This window comes from Tiliqua scincoides, chromosome 2, assembly GCF_035046505.1.
Source record: "Tiliqua scincoides isolate rTilSci1 chromosome 2, rTilSci1.hap2, whole genome shotgun sequence".
NCBI classification, from domain to species: domain Eukaryota; kingdom Metazoa; phylum Chordata; class Lepidosauria; order Squamata; family Scincidae; genus Tiliqua; species Tiliqua scincoides.
Window position 1 is genome coordinate 267,648,304 of NC_089822.1, and position 19,140 is coordinate 267,667,443.

Genomic DNA, 19,140 nt, shown 5'->3' on the forward strand with positions numbered 1-19,140 from the left:
TTTCAGGTTTTTAGGCCTTTAGAAGGCATTCTGAGGGGAGGGAAGGCACCAGCAGGGTGAAACACAGGGAATCATGGGGAAGCTGTAAATATTGAACAGAGGTGGGACTACCCAGCAGTAGCATAGCTAGAGGGGGTGAGCAGGTAAGAATTGCAGGTGCTGCAGTGCACTATGAAAGCACCACCCACTTGCCCTAAGAACTATTACCCTGCATGGCTCCACCGGAGAGTGGGAGAGGCCATGAACATTGGCACGTTGTGGCACCTGCAATGCTTTTCCTGCTATTCTACTACCCCCAGTGTGTACAACAGGCTGCAGACCCAGAACCCTTCCCAGGTCTCAGAGTAGCCAATAAGGTTCGTGTCTCTGAACAGCTCACATCAGAACCATCAAAGTTCAAGATCAGGTACATTTAAGCACAGAAATGTTTCCTATCCAAAATGAACATCATTCTCAAGTGAATCATTCTCCATTTCATGCCAGCTCTTGATGTCTGGGTGAACTTCTGCACATTACAGGGACAAACTGCAGGTTACATTAAAATTGTTCTAAGTTACTTAGCAGCACTGAGATTTCTTGGGCAATAAAGAGACGTGGAGGAAAACACAAATTTATTAGAAAGCAGAGACATTAAGATTAGCAATTACCAGATAAAATGTGTATCTCACAATTACTCCTATTAATTTCTAAGGTAAAATATTTCTATCCCAGATTTTAAAAATGTCCAGCGCAGCTTGAAACCTGGTTTGGACAGAACACAATGTCAAAAACACAACCTGCATTTCTACTGATTAGAAAGACTTTTGTTTCCCTGTCAAAGAGGAGAATTCAAATTTCACCCACTGTCAGATTTCCTTAGGATCTAATCCAGCCCAGATATCAGCAGAGCCTGCACTGGGCCATCTTTGCACAGCAGGACTTCTGTGAGGAGCCTCTCTGGCTGCAGCTGCACAGTGGAAATGCCAAAATCTTTCTGGTTTCCTCCTAGAAGGAATAAAAGGGCAATTGGAGCACACAAACCAATGAAACAACAGCTGAAACATCCCATGAAGAACTCAGGCACTGGAAACCATTAGGCTGCAAGTTCCATACAGGATAACCATTTCGCCTGTGTAGCTACCTTGAGAGCTTCAGAAATGCAGGTCCCCAGATTGATCAGGGTATTGGGAGTTTCCAACAGGATTTGCACCACTCTGTGGGTTCTTTAAAAGAGAGGAAGGAATTGCTGTGCTTGAAACTGTACCCATGTCCCAAGCAGTCATGTGGCATCTTCTGCATTATTCAAGGCTGGATTCCTCCCCCAAGCTCTTGCTACAGCATGGGACACTCTCCCCCTGCTCAGTGTGACTTCTTTCATGTAGTTCAAGGCTTTCACTGCAGCTGAAGGTCTTTTCACACTTGGAGCATTTATATATTTTCAAACATGTGTGAATATTTTCATGATATTTAAGGCTTTTTCTGTGCTTGAAGCTTTTTCCACACTCTGAACACGTATAAGTTTTCTCTCCTGTGTGAATCTTCTGATGCTTTGTAAGGGTTGTGATGTGCCTGAAGATCTTATCACACACAGAACATTTATGAGGATAGTCTCCTGTGTGGATTCTTTGATGTACAGTAAGGTGAGTTTTCTGCCTGAAGCTCTTATGACACACAGAACATTCAAAAGGTTTGTCTCCTTTGTGGATTCTCTGATGTACAATAAGGTGTGTTTTCTGCCTAAAGGTCTTGTCACAGTCAGGGCATTCATAGGGCTTCTTTTCTATGTGAATGTTCTCATGTACTTTAAGGTTGCCTTTGGAGGTGAAGCTCTTATCACAAACCGAACATTTATAGGATGGTTTGGACTCTCCTGTGTGGATTCTTTGATGTTCTTTGAGATGTGTTTTCCGGGTAAAGCTCTTTTCACAGTCCGTACATGAATAATGTTTCTCTCCCGTGTGACTGTTTTGATGACTTTCAAGGGCCTGTTCATACCTGAAGGTCCTTCCACACTCAGAACATTTATATGGCTTCTCTATGTGAGTGTTTTGATGACTTTCAAGGGTGTTTTTGTGCCTGAAGGTCTTTCCACACTCTGAACACTTATAAGGTTTCTCTCCTGTGTGAATCTTCTGATGCTTTGTAAGGGTTGTGATGTGCCTGAAGATCTTATCACACACAGAACATTTATGAGGATAGTCCCCTGTGTGGATTCTTTGATGTACAGTAAGGTGAGTTTTCTGCCTGAAGCTCTTATGACACACAGAACATTGAAACGGTTTGTCTCCCTTGTGGATTAGTCGATGTACAATAAGGTGTGCTTTCTGCCTGAAGGTCTTGTCACAGTCAGAGCATTCATAGGGCTTCTTTTCTTTGTGAATGTTCTCATGTACTTTAAGGTTGCCTTTGGAGTTGTAGCTCTTATCACAAACAGAACATTTATAGAGATTGTCTCCTGTATGGATTCTTCTATGTGCAATAAGGTATTCTTTCCGCGTAAAGCTCCTGTCGCAGTCCTTACATGAATAACGTTTCTCTCCTGTATGAGTGTTTTGATGTCTTTCAAGGGAGCGTTTGTGCCTTAAGGTCTTTCCACACTGGGAACATTTATAAGTTTTCTCTGCTGTGTGAATTTTTTCATGTATTATAAGAGCTTTTTTCTGGCTGAAGGTCTTTCCACACTCAGAACATTTATAAAGTTTGTCTCCAATATGGACTCTTAGATGTCTCTTCAAACTTGATCTGTAAGAAAAGCTTCTGTTGCATTGGGGGCATTTGTAGGACTTCTCTCCTATGTGTGTTCTTTGATGCAAAATGAGGTTGTGACTCTGAGTAAAGCCCTTTCCACACTCAGAACATTTATATGGTTTGTCTCCTGTATGGATTCTTAGATGTCTCCTTAAAACTGAGTCATCAGCAAAGCTGCTGCTACAGTGAGGGCATTCGTATGGCTTCTCTCCTGTGTGTGTTCTTTGATGCACACTGAGGTGGCCTCTCCGAGCAAAGCTCTTTCCACACTCCAAACATATGTATGGTTTTTTCCCTGTGCCAGGTGTTCCACATGAAGTGCTGCTCTGACTGGAGCTCTCCTCAAGCATCAAGGTTTTGTTGAGCTTTCCCTCTGTGGAGATGCTGCCAGGACACTCACTCCCCCTCTCTTCTGTCTGTTTCTCTTGTTCCTGGAGGGCTCCTCCCAGACAAGGAATCAATTTCTCCATCTTTTCATCTGGGGGGTTTCCCTCTTGCCTCCTTGGGCTTTCCAAACCCTGAAGGGTCTCTTCTTCCTCTCTTTCCAACAGCATCCCAGGTGGGTGCCTCTCATTTTTGCAGTCCATCGTATGCCCTGCAGGAAAGACACTTGGTAAGAGTCCAAGGGGAAACACAGCCCCTCCAGAGTTATGCACATGGATTTCTTTCCCTTTGTCCAATGCATATCCTCCCCCACCTCTGGCAGCCCAATTATAAGTAATTCCCACTTCACAACGCTGCAGCGTAGGGTCAGCTTTTGTTGTATCCCATGGAACATTTTTTTGCCACTGGAGGACTCTTTTTCCCTTGCCCCACAGTCACCCTCAGCAGGTGCCATGGATCAGCATGGACCTCTACCAATTAAAGTTCATGTTAATAATAATAATAATAATAATAATAATAATATTGTATTGGCAACCTTCAGTCTCGAAAGACTATGGTATCGCGCTCTGAAAGGTGGTTCTGGCACAGCGTCTAGTGTGGCTGAAAAGGCCAATCCGGGAGTGACAATCCCTTCCACACCGGGAGCAAGTGCAGTCTGTCCCTGGTCTGTCTCCCTGGCTATGGGCCTTCCTTCTTTGCCTCTTAGCCTCAGACTGTTGGCAAAGTGTCTCTTCAAACTGGGAAAGGCCATGCTGCACAGCCTGCCTCCAAGCGGGCCGCTCAGAGGCCAGGGTTTCCCACTTGTTGAGGTCCATCCCTAAGGCCTTCAGATCCCTCTTGCAGATGTCCTTGTATCGCAGCTGTGGTCTACCTGTAGGGCGCTTTCCTTGCATGAGTTCTCCATAGAGGAGATCCTTTGGGATCCGGCCATCATCCATTCTCACGACATGACCAAGCCAACGCAGGCGTCTCTGTTTCAGCAGTGAATACATGCTAGGGATTCCAGCACGTTCCAGGACTGTGTTGTTTGGAACTTTGTCCTGCCAGGTGATGCCGAGGATGCGTCGGAGGCAGCGCATGTGGAAAGCGCTCATAATAATAATAATAATAATAACAGTATTTATATACCGCTTTTCAACTAGAAGTTCACAAACGGTTTACAGAGAAAAAAATAACTAAATGGCTCCCATTTAGAAGGTTGACCCTAGAAGGTGGACCAAGCCCAAGAAGAGGATCTGGATTCAGAGTATGCCACTGTTCCCAAAGCTACGCCCTTCCCAGGCCTGATCTACCCTCTTCCCCCCTCCATCACGACTCCATTCCAGGGAAAAAAGAGGCATGGACAACGCAAAATGGCAGCGAGATCAGAAGTCAGCGGTGAGTGCAGACATTCCTTACACATTGTGGGTCACACTATCCGCTAATGCACCCAGCAGCTGTCTCCAGTGGCTGCAGTACCCAGGGAATGGGTGCCTGCCAGAGAAAAGGGTCAAGGAGCCCTGCTCTGGAGATGCTGGAGAGATGCTGCGCTCTCTGAAGGGAGAAGCAGAAACAGAGCTGAGGCTGGCCCAGTAGGGGTGGTCCAAACATGGACCATAAAAAGCACCTCCCTTCTTACCCAAGAGGCTCCGCTCCCCTTCCTCCTGCCTGAGCTCAGATGGATTCTTCTGGACTGCAGAGGAAGAGCTCCCAGCTGCCACCTGCTGGAGCAGAAGAGGGGCTATTTCAGGATAGAGGTCTTGGGGTGGGGAAGGGCTACATGGAAGAGGACATTCCTTCTACCTGAATGTGTATTTTTATCCAACCATTTTCCATGTCATAGTCAGCACTCAAGGCAGCCAACAAAAACTATGAGAAACAGCAGCTCATCGTGAATACCCACAGGAATTCGCAGTCCCACCACAGCAATACAAAGAAGAGTCTCTCAAGAAGGGAGCAAGGCAGAGTCTCCTCAGGAGGCTGTCCCTCAATCCTGGGCTGGCAGCAGAGGAAAGTCTCTACCACATCCCAGTTGGGTGCAGGCTGGATGGTGATGGGGCATAGAAGAGAACTTCTGCCCCACACGTTAATCCACGGGAAGGTTCATATGGAAGCAGGACTCAGGTACTCAGGAACCAGTCCCAAATGAGCAAGGCTGCAGAGTTCAGCCAGCACAAGGGCAGCATGACCAATTTGGAACTGGAAACCTGGGCAACTTTCATTCATACAAACCTGCAAGTGGGTTAACATTGGGGTCGAAATGCCACCTGATGCCATCTCACGTCTACCACCTCCATGCTACAAAAACCATTAAAACTATTATCCTCATGCACTGGCACAAAACCTGAACATGTGCGACTTCCAGTTTCATTTACAGAGACAGCACACCCACAGTCGATGAAAACCTGTACATGAAACTGAAAGTCCTGCACATCCACGTTTCAAACCATCATATGAGCTTCATGGTAAGCAGGACAGTGAACCTGTTTTTGGCTTGAGTGTGTGGGATGCAGATCATTGAAGCTTGAGCTGGTGGCAGACTTGGGCTGAATCTTACCCCAAGTTGGCCCTTACTTGGCCCCCTCGTCCAGGGCCAGAAGGGGCTTCTCCCCCCGAGCCAGCAGTTTGCCGCCCCCCCCCCCGAATTTTTTCCAACCTTGTCCTCTTTCTGTCTAGTCTGGCATTATTTGGGGATGATTTGAAGCCCTTTCTGCAACTTTTTGTGCACAGGAGGAAAGAGGGCTTGGTGCTTCTGGCAGGGATGAGAGAGAGAGAGAGAGAGAGAGAGAGAGAGCACGCATGTGTGTAGAGTGAGTAAAACAGGGTCCTGGAGGGCTCCTTGGAAGTTATGACCTCTGGTCATCCTGCCACTTTCTAGAGCACATGGAGAGCTGGGCTGATCAAGAGAAGCTACAAGGAAGGTAGGGAGAGATTTCTACTTGTTCTGGCAGGGGGGTGGGGAGGGTGCTATTTCTTCTACTGTGGAACATGCTAGTTAAGAAAAGGTATTGCTGTGGAGGTGCAGGGAGAAAGGTTTCTGTTTGGAGACTTCATGGTGGGGTTTTTACCTTTCATATATATATTTAAAATTAATGGCTGCTGCTTGGGGGCTGAGGAAACCCTTTTTCTGGTGGAGTAAGTATGGAAAGCATTCAAGCTGAAGAGAACCAAGAAATTTAAGTGTGAAAAAGGTTCTAAGCAGAGGCGGATCTGGGGAAAGCCATGGGTGCATACCCCCCCCCCCAACTGTCCTGCCAGCAGGGAAAGGCACCCACCAGAATGGAGTTTATAAACTCAATCAGGAGTCCAGGTCTGCCAGGTTGGTAGACCTGGACTCTAAGTCCAGGCAGGAGCCTAGATCTACCCACTTGGTTGACCTGGGCTCTGAAGGCAGTGCTCATGCTCTCCCCCTTATGCAATGAATCCACCCCTGATTCTAAGGAGATTCAACTCTCACAAAGATAGAATTCTGCTCTACTAGGTAGAGTCAGTAATTCAAATCTTCTGTACTTTGCTTTTTAAAAGTAATGAATATTGTAAAAAAAACAAAACGAATGTTCCAATGGCCTTACTGTATTTGACTTGCATATCATTCCTCTTGCTTTTATGTAAAGTAAATAAATTTTATTTTAGTAGGTATCAATGCAACAGCAAAGTGTCATCGGCCAATGAAAGGCTTTCAATACAAGCAAATACTACCTGCATCACAGTGATACGTTTTACTTTTGCAGGGATGCAAGCCTATGTATTCTGCTGGTGTGCAAATGAAAGGATTTGTTGCATGTTATTTCTATGTAGGCAATACATTTTACATGGCATGCAGAGATGCATTTATTCTATGCAAATGATTGTTACATTGGTTTACAGATAATGAATGTGTCTTTCAAACACACACACCCCCAAATATTTTCTCTTCATGAAATTTGAGGCACTTATGGGTCTTTTGTGTTTCTTCGTATTTATCCCTTCATTTTGCACACCAGTACAGATACCCAACATAATTGCACCCCCTGAAAATATAGTTGCCCCCCCCACCTCTAGAATCCTGGCTATGGGCCTGCCATCATCATCTGCTGCTGGTGCAGCCCACATCAGCTGACCACAAGAATGGGCGAGGGCTGACCAGTACAGTGAATTCAGCCAGAAAATGTACAAGGGGACTGAGGCCGCAGGAAGACAGAGAGAGAAGGGAGGAAAATTCAAGCGATACCTTGACAAGAAGGGCCACACATTTCAGGCACTCCAATTTCTAAAAGTCTTGCTAGCTACATATCTATCTCATGTACACATATAAATCGCCAGCCCTCAGAGCATTAAGAAATTGATGAACACTCCATCGGTGGAGCCCATACAAGTGACAAGGGAGATGCCACTCTACCCAGGCAGGGACATCCGACAGCGCCACTTGTAGAATCTTAGAAGGAGCCCAAGAAGTCATCTAGTCCAACCCCCAAACTGAAGCAGGTAGACAGAGGTGCCAACCACTTCAGCACAGTCCAAGGAGCAAGGGAAACGGCTCACCTGCTTTTCCTGCCTTTTTTTCACCTGCTTTTTCCAGGACTTTCGCTTCCTGTACGAAAAAGCTTCGGCCAAGTCCACTGCCTTGGAGCAGGTCTGCTGGCCACGTTCCTCAAGCCAGCTCTGCAACTCCAGTGGCAGGATAGCAAGGGTCGGCTCTGTGGTGTGCTTCCTGGCCCCTTCTTTCTTGGGACTGCTGCAGGTTTTTGTCTCTTGCTCAAAGGAGGCCAACAAGACCTTAGCCTCCTGGCAGAGTGCAGCCTCCTCCAGCAACTCCTGGGACCTCACTCTCTCCAGCAACTGCTGCCACTGGGCTTCCCATCTCTGAGCCTGTCCTGCAACAGGGTTCTTTTCCTCCGCCTCTTGTCGCTTCAGGCAAAAACTCTTAAACTCTTCTAACCAGTCTGTTTGCAAACCAAGGCACAAAAACTCAGACTCAAAAATTTAAGACCAAAGGCAGTTTACTCACAATCTGATGCAGACTTACATCATACAAACATTTTCTCACATCAGGATTCTTAAAACTGGAAGACCAGGAGCCCTAAACAGCTGTCCTTGGATGCATGTAAGTATAATAAAACAATAGTTAAAAACAGAGATTAAAATACACTCTCCTGTTCTGCAAAGGTCAGCAAACAAGAAGCTATATATACATAAGGAGAAATCAGCAAGGGGACACACCCTTTAGAAAGACCATTAAAGGGACCACGTACAATTTCAATTTTAAAGAACAAGGTACTCAACTGATAACCACTACTCAGTATTGTTATTCCCCAACACCTCTGTCCTTGGCAGGGATGCACTGTTACCTTCGGGCTGTATGTCATGAGATGCATCTCCAGTTCCTTCTGGTCTCTTCTGTAGTGGGAAGGCTGTGGGGTTTTGCTTCTTCATGGGACACCACACAAAAGTAACACCAAGGTGCAGAAAGCTCTAGAAAGAAACAAAGGGTGGTCAAGATTGCAACCTTGAACTCCTGTCTGGGCAATAATAGAAAGAGAATCACCTGGAAGTGGCCAGGGGGGATTGAGGGGGTTCAGCAGCCTCCCCAACAGGATCCCCTGCATCCACACTGAGGACAATGTCAAGGGAAGGTGTTCCCCAGCATGTGACTAATCTGTGGCACTCCTTGCCACAAGATGTAATTATGGCATCTGGCCCAGATGCCTTTAACAGGGGACTGGAAAGATTTAAGGAGGAAAAGTCCATCATTGGTTACAAGCCATGAGAGGCAAGTACAGCCTCTAAGTTTTAGAAGTAGACTACCTCCAACATGCCAGATGCACAGGAGCGGCAAAAAGGTATGGCTCCCCAAAGCAGCCAGTGGGCCTCTGTGAGACACAGGAAGCTGGAGCAGATGAGCCCTTAGCCTGATCCAGCAGGGTATCTCTTGAGACACATCTCAAGACAGTTAGCCACATTCTTAACAAGCCCCTCATAGCTCCAAGGCATGGCTTGAAGGGGCAGAATGCCACAACCTCACTGAAGCTCAACAAGCCTGCATGTGGGAACCCATAACCAAGTGAGAATTGCCCTGCTAGGTCAGAGCTGTCCTCCACCCAGGCTCCATCCAACCTCTTTGCACAGTGGCCACCTGATGCCTCAAAGGCAGAAGATGGGTGCAGCTCCCTCTGCCCCCATTGCTCCCCAGCAACTGGCATTCAGGGCTATACTGCCTGTGAAACTGAACTCTCTCAAGTGACCCCACATAGGCTGCTTGGAATTCAAAGAACAAAGGCAGTGCAGACTTTTCCCCCTCAGTTCTGTGGCTCCCAAATGGAGGCCACGTGAACTTAGAAACAACCATCTCCTTTTATCTCTGGCTTTGTCCAAAGTGGGAAAAAGCAGCCTCTCCATCTGCCTGCCTTGCTTGCTTGTCTTCCCTTTGGAGGTGCAAAGTCTTCCCTTTCACTCACCTAAATCCCCACCACGCTAAGACCAGCAGAAGAACCAGCCACACCCTGTTGGAACAGGGGACACAGCTAAGCCTCAGCTACAAGCCTTCCTCCTCTTAATAGAGTAGCAGAAGCCAGCTGTTGGTCATTTGGGATTAGCAAGGCCTCCTGGGAATTGTAGTTCACCTGAAGAAGACACCTGGCCTGCATGGAGAAGCCCAAGTTGAGGACCCCAATAGCTCTCATAAGCTGAGAGACTTATGGACCACGGGTGGTGGAGGGCCAAGCAAAAGGTGGAGGTGTTGATGGTGCTTGTGGAGCCCAAGGCCTGTCCTGACTCAGCATGGAACACTCTTACCGGGATGCAAGCCACAGGACCACCGTCCTGCCGACCAGACAGCCAGGTGCTACAAGGACACATGGATCAGATGTGGGAGGTGAGCATCAGTTTCACCTTCTCTTTCAGAACATGCTGAGGCATTCCTGCAGTGCTGCTTGATGAAAAACCAGGGAATGGTCCTCTTGTCCTCCAGAATAGGCTGGTGAGATTCACTGCTGGGGTGCCTGGTGCTGCCCTGTCAGGATTCTGACATACATCAGGGTTAGGTGAGCTCAGGCCAAGACCAGGGTGAGGCAGACCCCCAAATCTCTCCTCTTCTTTTTGCACACCCATGAAGGGGTGCACACCTGCCACTGCTGCCACCTTGCCCCCCCCAGCCTGTTTCAAAGGTGAAGCAATGCATTCCCTAAGTGCCTCCCCACTGTTGCTCTGGTGTCTCTTCCTACCACAAAAGTGAAAACTGACCAGTGAGTCTGAGTGTGGAGCTGAGGAGGTGTTATGATGATGGTGACACAGCAGGGAACCAAGAAGATGTTGTTATGAGTCAGCTCCCTTTTACATTTATTGCAGCGAGTACTAGAACTGAAAACTATGTTCAGTTGTGTGAGTGTCTTCAGGTTGGCCTCTTTTTTTGTTGGTTACTAACTGGTTGGGTAATCTATGACAGTGGAAATCTATGAGTCTGGAAAGATCTTCAGGTACAAATAGTCTCTTAGAAGACATCAAAAGACTCACACAGGAGAGAAACCCTATGAATGCCCTGACTGTGACAAGAACTTTAGGCAGAAAGCACACCTTACTGCACATCAGGACAGTCACACAGGAGAGAAACTTTATAAATGTTCTCTTTGTGTTAAGAGCTTCAGGCACAGGAAAAACCTTGCACATCATCAAAATCTTCACACAATTGGGAAACTACATAAATGCTCCAAGTGTGAAAGGACCTTCAGCCACAGCTGTAACCTTAAACTACATGAAATGGCTCACAAGGAGCAGGGGGAGAGTGTCCCATGCTGTAGCAAGAGCTTGGGGGAGGAATCGAGCCTTGAATAATGCAGGAGAGGATGCCAAGTGACTGCCTGGGACATGGGTACAGTTTCAAGCACAACACAGCAATTCCTTCCTCTGTTTTAAAGAACCCACCCAGTGGTGAAAATCCCGTCTGAATCTCCCAGTACCCTGATCAATCTGGGGACCTCCATTTCTGAACCTCACCCTTGCAAGGCTAAATTTAGCTACACAGGCTAAATGGCCGTGCTGTATGGAACTCGCAGCCTAATTGTGATTCCTGCGTAGTTTTTAATGGAATTTTTTAGTGGTTTAGCTCATTGGTTTGTGTGCTTTAATTGCATTTTTATTCTTTTTAGGAACCATGGAGAAGACAGGGATGTTCTAGTTTTCTCCATTGTGCAATGAAAGCCATTGAGTCCTTCTCCCAGCAGTGAAGCTGTTCAAGGATGGGAGTTCTGGCTTTTCTGATAACTTGGCTGAATTGGATTTTAGGGAAATCAGAAAGAGGACTGTGGGTGAAAATTCAGTTCAGCTGTTGGATGTCATGGAAAAGGTTTTTCCAATCAGTGGGAGTGTAAACTGTGTTTAAAACATTTATTGTGTTCTTTTTAAATTAGGTTTCTAGCAGGGTTGGACTATTTTAAAAATCAAACTGGGATATAAACATTTTACCTTAGAAATAAATGGAAGGAACTGATTTTAAGATGCACATTTTATCTGGTAGTTGCTTATCTTAATATTGAAATGTCTCTGCCTGCTAATAAATCAACAACAACAACAACAGTATTTATATATCGCTTTTCAACAAAAAGTTCACAAAGCGTTTTACAGAGGAAATCATAAATCTAATGTCTTCCTGTCCCAAAAGGGCTCACAATCTAAAAAGATGCAATACCAGCAGACAGCCACTAGAATAGACACTGCTGGGGGTGAGGTGGGCCAATTACTCTCCCCCTGCTAAATAAAAGAGGAGCACCCACTTGAAAAAGTGCCTCTTAACCAGTTAGCAGGGGTTATAAAATCAGTGTATATTTTTCGATATGTGTCCTCTTTATTAAGTTGCAAATGAATCTGTGCTGCTGAAACTTAGAAAAATGTTATGTAACCTGTTATTTGTCCCTACATACGAGCCCTGCAGGTTCAGGCCTAAAGCCCATCTAGTCCAACTTCCTGTATCTCACAATGGCCCACCAAGTGTTTCAGGGAGCACACAAGACAGCAAGACACAACCTGCATCCTGGTGCCCTCCCCTGCATCTGCCATTCTGATGTAGCCCACTTCTAAAATCAGGAGCTTGCACATAGCTACCATGACTTGTAACCCATGATGGAGTTTTCCTCCCAAAATTGTCTAATTCCCTCTTAAAAGCATCTAGGTGAGATGCCATCACCACTTCCTGGGGCAGGGAGTGCCACAGACTAATTACATGCTGCATAAAGAAACAGTCAAAGCTGTGAAGAACAGTCAAAGCTGTGGGTGGATCGAAGTTTCTCACCAGCAAGAAACAATATAAATGCTCAGAGTGTAGTGAAACCAGGTCCAATTCCATGTCAGGGAATCCATAAGGGAGACTATAGAAACCAGAATCGGAGCCAACAGATACACTGCTTGCCACAGGAAGTGGTGATGGCATCTCGCCTCGATGCCTTGAAGAGGGGATAAGACAAGTGTCTGGAGGAAAAGTCCATCATGGATTCCAGGCCTTGCTGGGTATGTGCAACCTCCTGATGTTAGAAGTAGGCTGTTGCACGGTGTCTTCAGGGTTCAAGAACAAACTCAGCAGACTGAAGTTGTGGTGATGTCCAAGCATTTATTCATTGCCAGCAATGGGCTTCTCTCAGTGGTTCAGAATGGGAAACACAGAGAGCTGTGGTCTCTCAGTGTTCCAGAGAAAAAGCAAACTTCCCATAGGTGTACATTGTTTAAATAATAATTTGACTTCTTTGTCTCTAAATCTCACACTCTCATTTGTTAGAAATTAATTAGCTCGTTTTACAGACATTTGGTTGGCTAGGTTGAGCTGACCAATAAGAAAAATAGAAATTTGCATAAACATGTCCAGAGGCGGCACTGTTCACCCAATTATTACTGTCTTTGCCTGTCTCTGCTTATTCTTCTATTGGCCTGACCTTGACCATCTCTTTAACATTCTTAGTACCAGGCTTCATAGGGGCTGTGTGCCAGCATTGTTTAAACTAAGTTTTCTCTTATATGTGTACTTTAGGAGATGTTAGCAAGGTATAGTAGTAAACATATATTTATTCTGTACAGGGAAACTAATTTTAAATAAAGATTTCTCTTTTTAGAACTCTTTTCTTATTTATTTTAATTAAACTTAACTTTTTCTGTCAGCTTTTAGGAGCTTCATTAATGTTTTGCTGACCAGTGGATTTTCAAGAATGTTGGCCAATTAGACAACTTCATAGACAATTTATCACCTCATTATGCAGGTGTTTCTCTTATCTTAGAGGCACAATGTTAGTTAGCTGGACTTGATTTACAAGTGTCCTCATTAGTGAGACTAGATTAATGGCTGCTTAGCTCAAACTTTCATAAACTGACTTGAGTTATGTCTCTTTCGTGGTACTAAGAGATAAGTTCTTTAAATTAACTCATTTCCTGGCCAGGTGCATCAAACTTCTCATTATTTTCAAATCTCCTTATGAGTTATGTTTCAGTTAAAACATCAAACAAGACTTTGAATCTTACAGAATTGGAATGTACTCCAACTAACTTTTATTCTTACAATTACCTATTAAATTCACTTAAAACACCATACTTGTACTTTAAAGAATAGCTTCAGTAATTATTAAAGCTATTTTCCTGGTTTAATTATGTCCAAATTGCTCCTTTTGTCCAGTTTGACTTCCAAGCTTTTGGGGGTGTGTTCTCTGTTCAGCCTGGCTCCATTTATCAATTCAATTAACTTCTTGACAACTGGATCATTCTGAACTCATCATTCTGGCAGGCTGCCAAGAGCAACACCCTTCAGGACTGCCTGACCAGCTTCCACTCTCTGTCCTCTGAGCATACCCCTAAATTTGCCTTTGTTTATTTGTGAAATGCTTAAAACACTCAGGCTTCTAGCACTTGATATGTTCTTAAGCATTATTGTGTACTTTGTTTATTTGGCTAAAAAGGGAATCTTGTTGAATCACATTCTAACATTCACCTTAGCTTTTCCTATTGCATACTATTAAACTGTACAAAATACAACTTTTGCTAATTAGCCACTCATCTTGACATATCAGTTCCTTTGGCAGTTTGCCTGGACATTCCTTAAAACTGGATATTCCTTTAGCTGGGGTCCTCTCTAATTATTTGCTAGCTGTCAAATAGCATTTTTAATTGGAATGATATATATCCAATATATCTAGCTGTACCTTTCACCTACTTCCAACTGTCTCAAACAGAGAGAGGGCAGAAATGTATCCTGCTGTTTGTCTTATGGGATCATATATATAAACCTAACTAATTTACTCATAACATTGCATGAACAAGCATTTGCATAAATGATTAGTTTCAGCATTAGTAAACATGAGTAAACATTTAGCATTAAGTTGCTTACAGTGGCCTGTTGCACAAGCAGACCCTCTCAGAAAGAAAGAGAGCAAAGTTGCTTCTCTGGGCCTGCTTGAGCAGAAGGCTGCTTCTGAGCAAACATACATTTTCTCCTTACATAACATAACATTTGGTTCATAAGCACTATTCAGCATTGATACATCTTGGCATCATACATACATTTGAACAAAACATCATGACATTTTACTGTATTTCCTTCTGGCCTAAGTTTGGCTTCTCCCTTTGGCCTTGCCTTAGGCTACCTTGGAATGCCAGATACAGGGGAGGGCACTAGGATGCAGGTTGTGTCTTGCTGTCTTGTGAGCTTCCTGAAGCACTTGGTGGGCCACTGTGAGTGTAAGTGGCCCATGTAAGTGTGGATAGGATTTTGGCCTTAGTGAGTTCAGAGCTCAGGTGAGTACTGAACAGGGAATTCTGGATTCACAGCTTTGCATCTCAGCCCCTGCCAGGGCCAGCCCAGCCACAAGGCCATCACTTCAAGGACAGATTGGAGGGTCCCCTGTGTCCACTCAGGTCTACTGCTGCTGCTCCAGCACCTGCTTCCTGGTTTGGACAAGGAAGTAGACAATGGAGTCAAAGAAGGAAGACCCTAGGAGAGGAGCTGAGCTTCCAATGCTATAGCCCAGTGATCTTCCAGCTTGTTCCTCTCACGGCACACTGACAAGTCGCTAGCATTGCCAGGGGATACCATCAGTTTTCGGACAATTGACAAGGCACATCACACTGCTGGTGGGAGAGCTCAATCCCCCAATGGCCCTACAAGTGAATGACCCTCCCCCAAACTCCCACAGCATACCTGCAGGCCATTCTCAGCACACCAGTGGCCATGGCACACTGGTGGAAGATGGTTGCTCTGGCCCATCAGTCTCCTCCACACTTCCTCTCTAGCAGTCCAGGATGTGGAAGGAGCCAAGGCTGGTGCCTCACAAGGTAAAGGTGCCCTGGAAAAACCACTGCCCTGCAGCAGGTCCAGCTGGCCTGTGTCTCTTGCAGCACCTGATTTCCCTGCCTGGGTTTTGAACGAGGCCTGAGCCATGAGACCCCATTCCAGAGCCAGCCTGTACCACTGACCTTGGCCCTCGGCTGGTGCTTCACTTCCTGTATGTCATTTTGATAACACCTGAAGCCTCAACTGAAGACCCTCCCTGTGCACCAGTGTTTATAGTAACCAGTGAATACAGGAAACCACTTTTCACAGTCAGATTCCAGACCCACCAACCACACTGTCCTATGCCCTGATCCTACAAGCACTTCCTTCTGCGGGAAGCCAGGGCAGCCAATGCAGTACATTCCAATTTCCAAGTCCAGATCGCATAGGGCCGGGCTAGCCGTGGAGCCTGGTGAGAAGGCTGCTTTGAGTGGCGGGGGGAGGTGGCAAATTGGCCAGAGGCCTGCTCCCTGCACCAGCCTGCTATGCACTCTGAGCTGCTTCTTACTTGCAGGGAGAGAGGAGGAGGAAGACTGGAGAGCTGCAGCAAGTGAGGAGGCAGCGAGACGGGAGGAGAACAGAGGGGGGTTCCGCTGCTCCTCTGTCCCCTGCCACCTGCTTCGCCCTGCCCAGCCACCTCTTCAGACTGGCTGGGAGTGGAAGAACTTTCTGCGCCCAGGATGCCCTGCTTGGAAGAAGGAGATACCAGAGCAGCTGGGGGAGGGGGAATGGGGCACCTCACCTTTGAAACAGGTTTGGCAGGCGAGGTAGCAGCAGTGGCAGGTGTGCCCCCCTTCATGCATGTGCACAAAAAAAGAGGAGAGCTGGGGGGACCACCTCACCCTGATCTGGCCTGAGCTCACATGACCCTGATGTATGTCCGAATCCTGACGGCAGCACCAGGTGTCCCAGCAGTGACTCTCACCAGCCCATGCCAGGGCCTTTGCCTGGTTTCTCATCAAGTGCAACTGGTGGAATATCCTCAGCATGTTTTGATGTGGATTGTGGACATGGTGCTCCCACATTTGATCCAGATAGAACATCCGGCTGTCTGATTGGCAGGATGGTGGTCCTCTTGCTTGCGTCCTGGTAAAAGCAATCCATGCTGTCAGGGCACACACAGAAGGACACACACAAAAACACCACCTCCACCTCTTGCTTGCTTGGCTCTCTACCAGCCATGGTTCATAATTCTCTCAACTTATGAGAGCTGTTGGGTTCCTTGACTTGGGGCTGTTGGGCTTCTCCATGCAGGCCAGGTGTTTTCCTGAGGTGAACTACAATTCCCAGGAGGCCTTGCAAATGCCCAATGACAAACAGCTGGCTTCTGCTACTCTACTAAGTTTAGGAAGGCTTTGAGCTGATCAAAGGCACTGGCTTAGCTCTGCCCTCTGCTCCATCAGGGTGTGGCTGGATCCTGGTCCTAGTTTGGCGGGGTTTTGGTGAGTGAAAGGGAAGATTTTGAGCAGCTAAAGAGGAGAACTGGTAAGACTGGTAGTGGGCAGTAATTCCACTTTGCTTGCTAGCCAGGAGGGGGGTGGTGGTATGGTTTTGGAGTAAATTTCTTATCTTTGATTGCAGTTAAAGAAACCTGCTTCATTCCTGAAGGGCAGAACCCAGTAAGTTGGAAACAGACGGGAAGCTCCCAAAAGTGCATTCTCCAGCCCGCAAAATAGTTTAACACTGAATTTTATTTGGTTGCCATCTTACTGAAGGGTGTTATGAAAACAAGGAAGGGTGTGGTGGACATCACTTGGCCTAACAAAAAAGAAAGAGAAAACTTCTGTCTGCCTCTTAAGGGTTCTAAGGAGATTTAGCACTTGTAGGGAAAGAGAAGGAGCCCATCAGGGATTAAAATGGAAACTCCAGCTTCACAGGGAGTAAACCTCTGAATGCCAGTGCTGGAGGGCAATAGGGCGAGAGGGAGCTGCACCCTTCTTCTGCTTTTAATGCCTTTCAGGCATAGGGTGGCCACTGTGCAAAGCAGGGTGGATGGAGACTGGGTGGAGCACAGCTCTGACCCAGCAGGGCTCTTCTCATGAGTTTGAGTTCTCACAGGCAGACCTCTTGATCTGCAGGACTGTGGCATTGTGTCCCTTCAAGCTACACCTTGGAACTATGAGGGGCTTGTAAGGAAGTGGCAGACTGTCTTGAGATGTGTTGCAAGAGATGCCCTTCTGGGGGGAGCCTTAGAAGAGCCACCCTGGAGCAGGCCGAGGTCCAGCTGGTCCAGCTTCCTGTACTTGCACTGGCTCACCAGCTGCCTTGAGAGCCACTGAAGATACCAGATCCTGTTTCCACTCCCTTGCATCTGACATGTTAGAGGAAGTCTGCTTCTAAAGCCTATAGATTGCACATACTCATCATGGCTTGTTTCCAGTGATGGACTTTTCCTTCTTAAATCATTCCAATTCCCTTTGAAAGGCATCTGGACCAGGTGTCATAGCTACAGCCTGTGGTAAGGAGCTGCACAGATTAATTACAGTCTGGGGCACCTGGAAGGCTGCTGAAACAACCTTCCCTTGGCTTGTCCCCAGTATGGATTCAGGTGATGCCACTGGTCACTTCTTGGTAGTCGTTCCCTCTAGTTCTGTTTCTGCTATTATTTATCAGAAAAGAGCTCAGAATGGAAATCTTGACCACCCTTTGCTTTTTTCTAGAGCACTGATTCTCAGACTGTGGGTCAAGACCCACTAGGTGGGTTGCGAGCCAATTGCAGGTGGGTCCCCCTTCATTTCAATATTTTATTTTTAATATGTTACACTTGATGCTACCACGGTATGCATTTGAGTAAATGTTACAGACCTTTACTTTGAACAAGCTACTTCACATAGTCTTTTAACAATGATAGCAGTGGCATAGCTAGCGGGGGTGGGGAGGTCTACCCCAGGTACCAGCCTTGGGGGGGGGGGTGATGCCACAAATGACCCAACAGCACTCACCTGGTGGAGGTTAGGAATAACCCCATCATGCCATAGACCAGTGGATGTGGAATTTTCAGCAGAATGCAATGGAAGAACCTGAGCAAAATACCTCCCTGCAGGCCTGCCCCTGGGACTGCCCTCACTCCCCCCCCCCCCCGGAAAGTTTCCCTCCCACCTTCCGCAGAGCCTTGCATCGGCCAAGCTCGGCCACTGCAAAGCACCCCGTGAAGACAGCGTGGAGGCTGGATTCAGCCTCCATGGACCAGCGCATGTCCCTGTGCTGGCCCAGCCAAATCCCAAGAAGGCGCAAATGTGCATTACAGCATGTTTGCAACCCTCTTGGGCCGGCACAAGGGACTTGAAATGTGTGGCCGTTGTTCTTGACCAAGTGTCACTTGAAGTTGCCTCCTTCCTCCCTCTGTCTTCAGGTGGCCTCAGTCCCCTGGTTCATTTTCTGGCTGAATTCAGTGGCCTGTTCAGCCCCGGCCCATCCTGAGGCCACCTCATGTGGCCACCAGCAGCAGATGGCGAGGGGTCCAAGTGGGGGCCAACTCAGGGTGCTATTCACCCCACCAGCACCAATGTGCCACCACCTCACTGATCTGCTTCCCACTCACTCAAGCAAGAAGCGGGTAATTCCGCTGCTTACAGTGAACTTTCTACAATGGTGTGCTGTGTGGGACTTCTGGTTTCATTGACAGGTTTTCATTTATAGCAGCTGCCTGTCCCTGTCAATGAAACCAGAGGTCCCACATGTCCATGTTTCCTGCCAGTGCATGAGGATCACGGTGAGGAATTTGGTAGACCTGAGATGGCATCGGGTGGCGATCTGAGCCAAATGTTGACCATCGG

At 46.8% G+C, this 19,140-nt stretch overlaps 1 protein-coding gene across 1 annotated transcript; it reads right to left on the bottom strand.

Annotated features, from left to right (window-relative positions):
• Nucleotides 1-1,277: 1,277 nt before the first annotated feature.
• On the bottom strand, nt 1,278-18,559 carry LOC136639165 (zinc finger protein 271-like). The gene is made up of 6 exons (XM_066613173.1): nt 18,464-18,559; nt 15,873-16,049; nt 8,418-8,541; nt 7,612-8,012; nt 4,730-4,811; nt 1,278-3,322 (listed from the first exon to the last, which is right to left on the bottom strand). The coding sequence occupies exons 1-6, from the start codon at nt 18,557-18,559 to the stop codon at nt 1,278-1,280; spliced, it is 2,925 nt and encodes a 974-aa protein (XP_066469270.1).
• Between the last annotated feature and the right edge of the window lie 581 nt (nt 18,560-19,140).

Bases quoted from the DNA above. Each gene is read 5' to 3' on its own strand.
- LOC136639165 (XM_066613173.1), bottom strand. From the start codon at position 18,559: ATGCGCTGGTCCATGGAGGCTGAATCCAGCCTCCACGCTGTCTTCACG. The intron at 16,050-18,463 runs GTGGGAGGGAAA...TCTTCCAAGCAG, and splicing joins GATGCAAGGCTCTGCGGAAG to GGCATCCTGGGCGCAGAAAG. The intron at 4,812-7,611 runs GTGAGCCGTTTC...CTGCTCCAGCAG, and splicing joins AAAAAAGGCAGGAAAAGCAG to GTGGCAGCTGGGAGCTCTTC.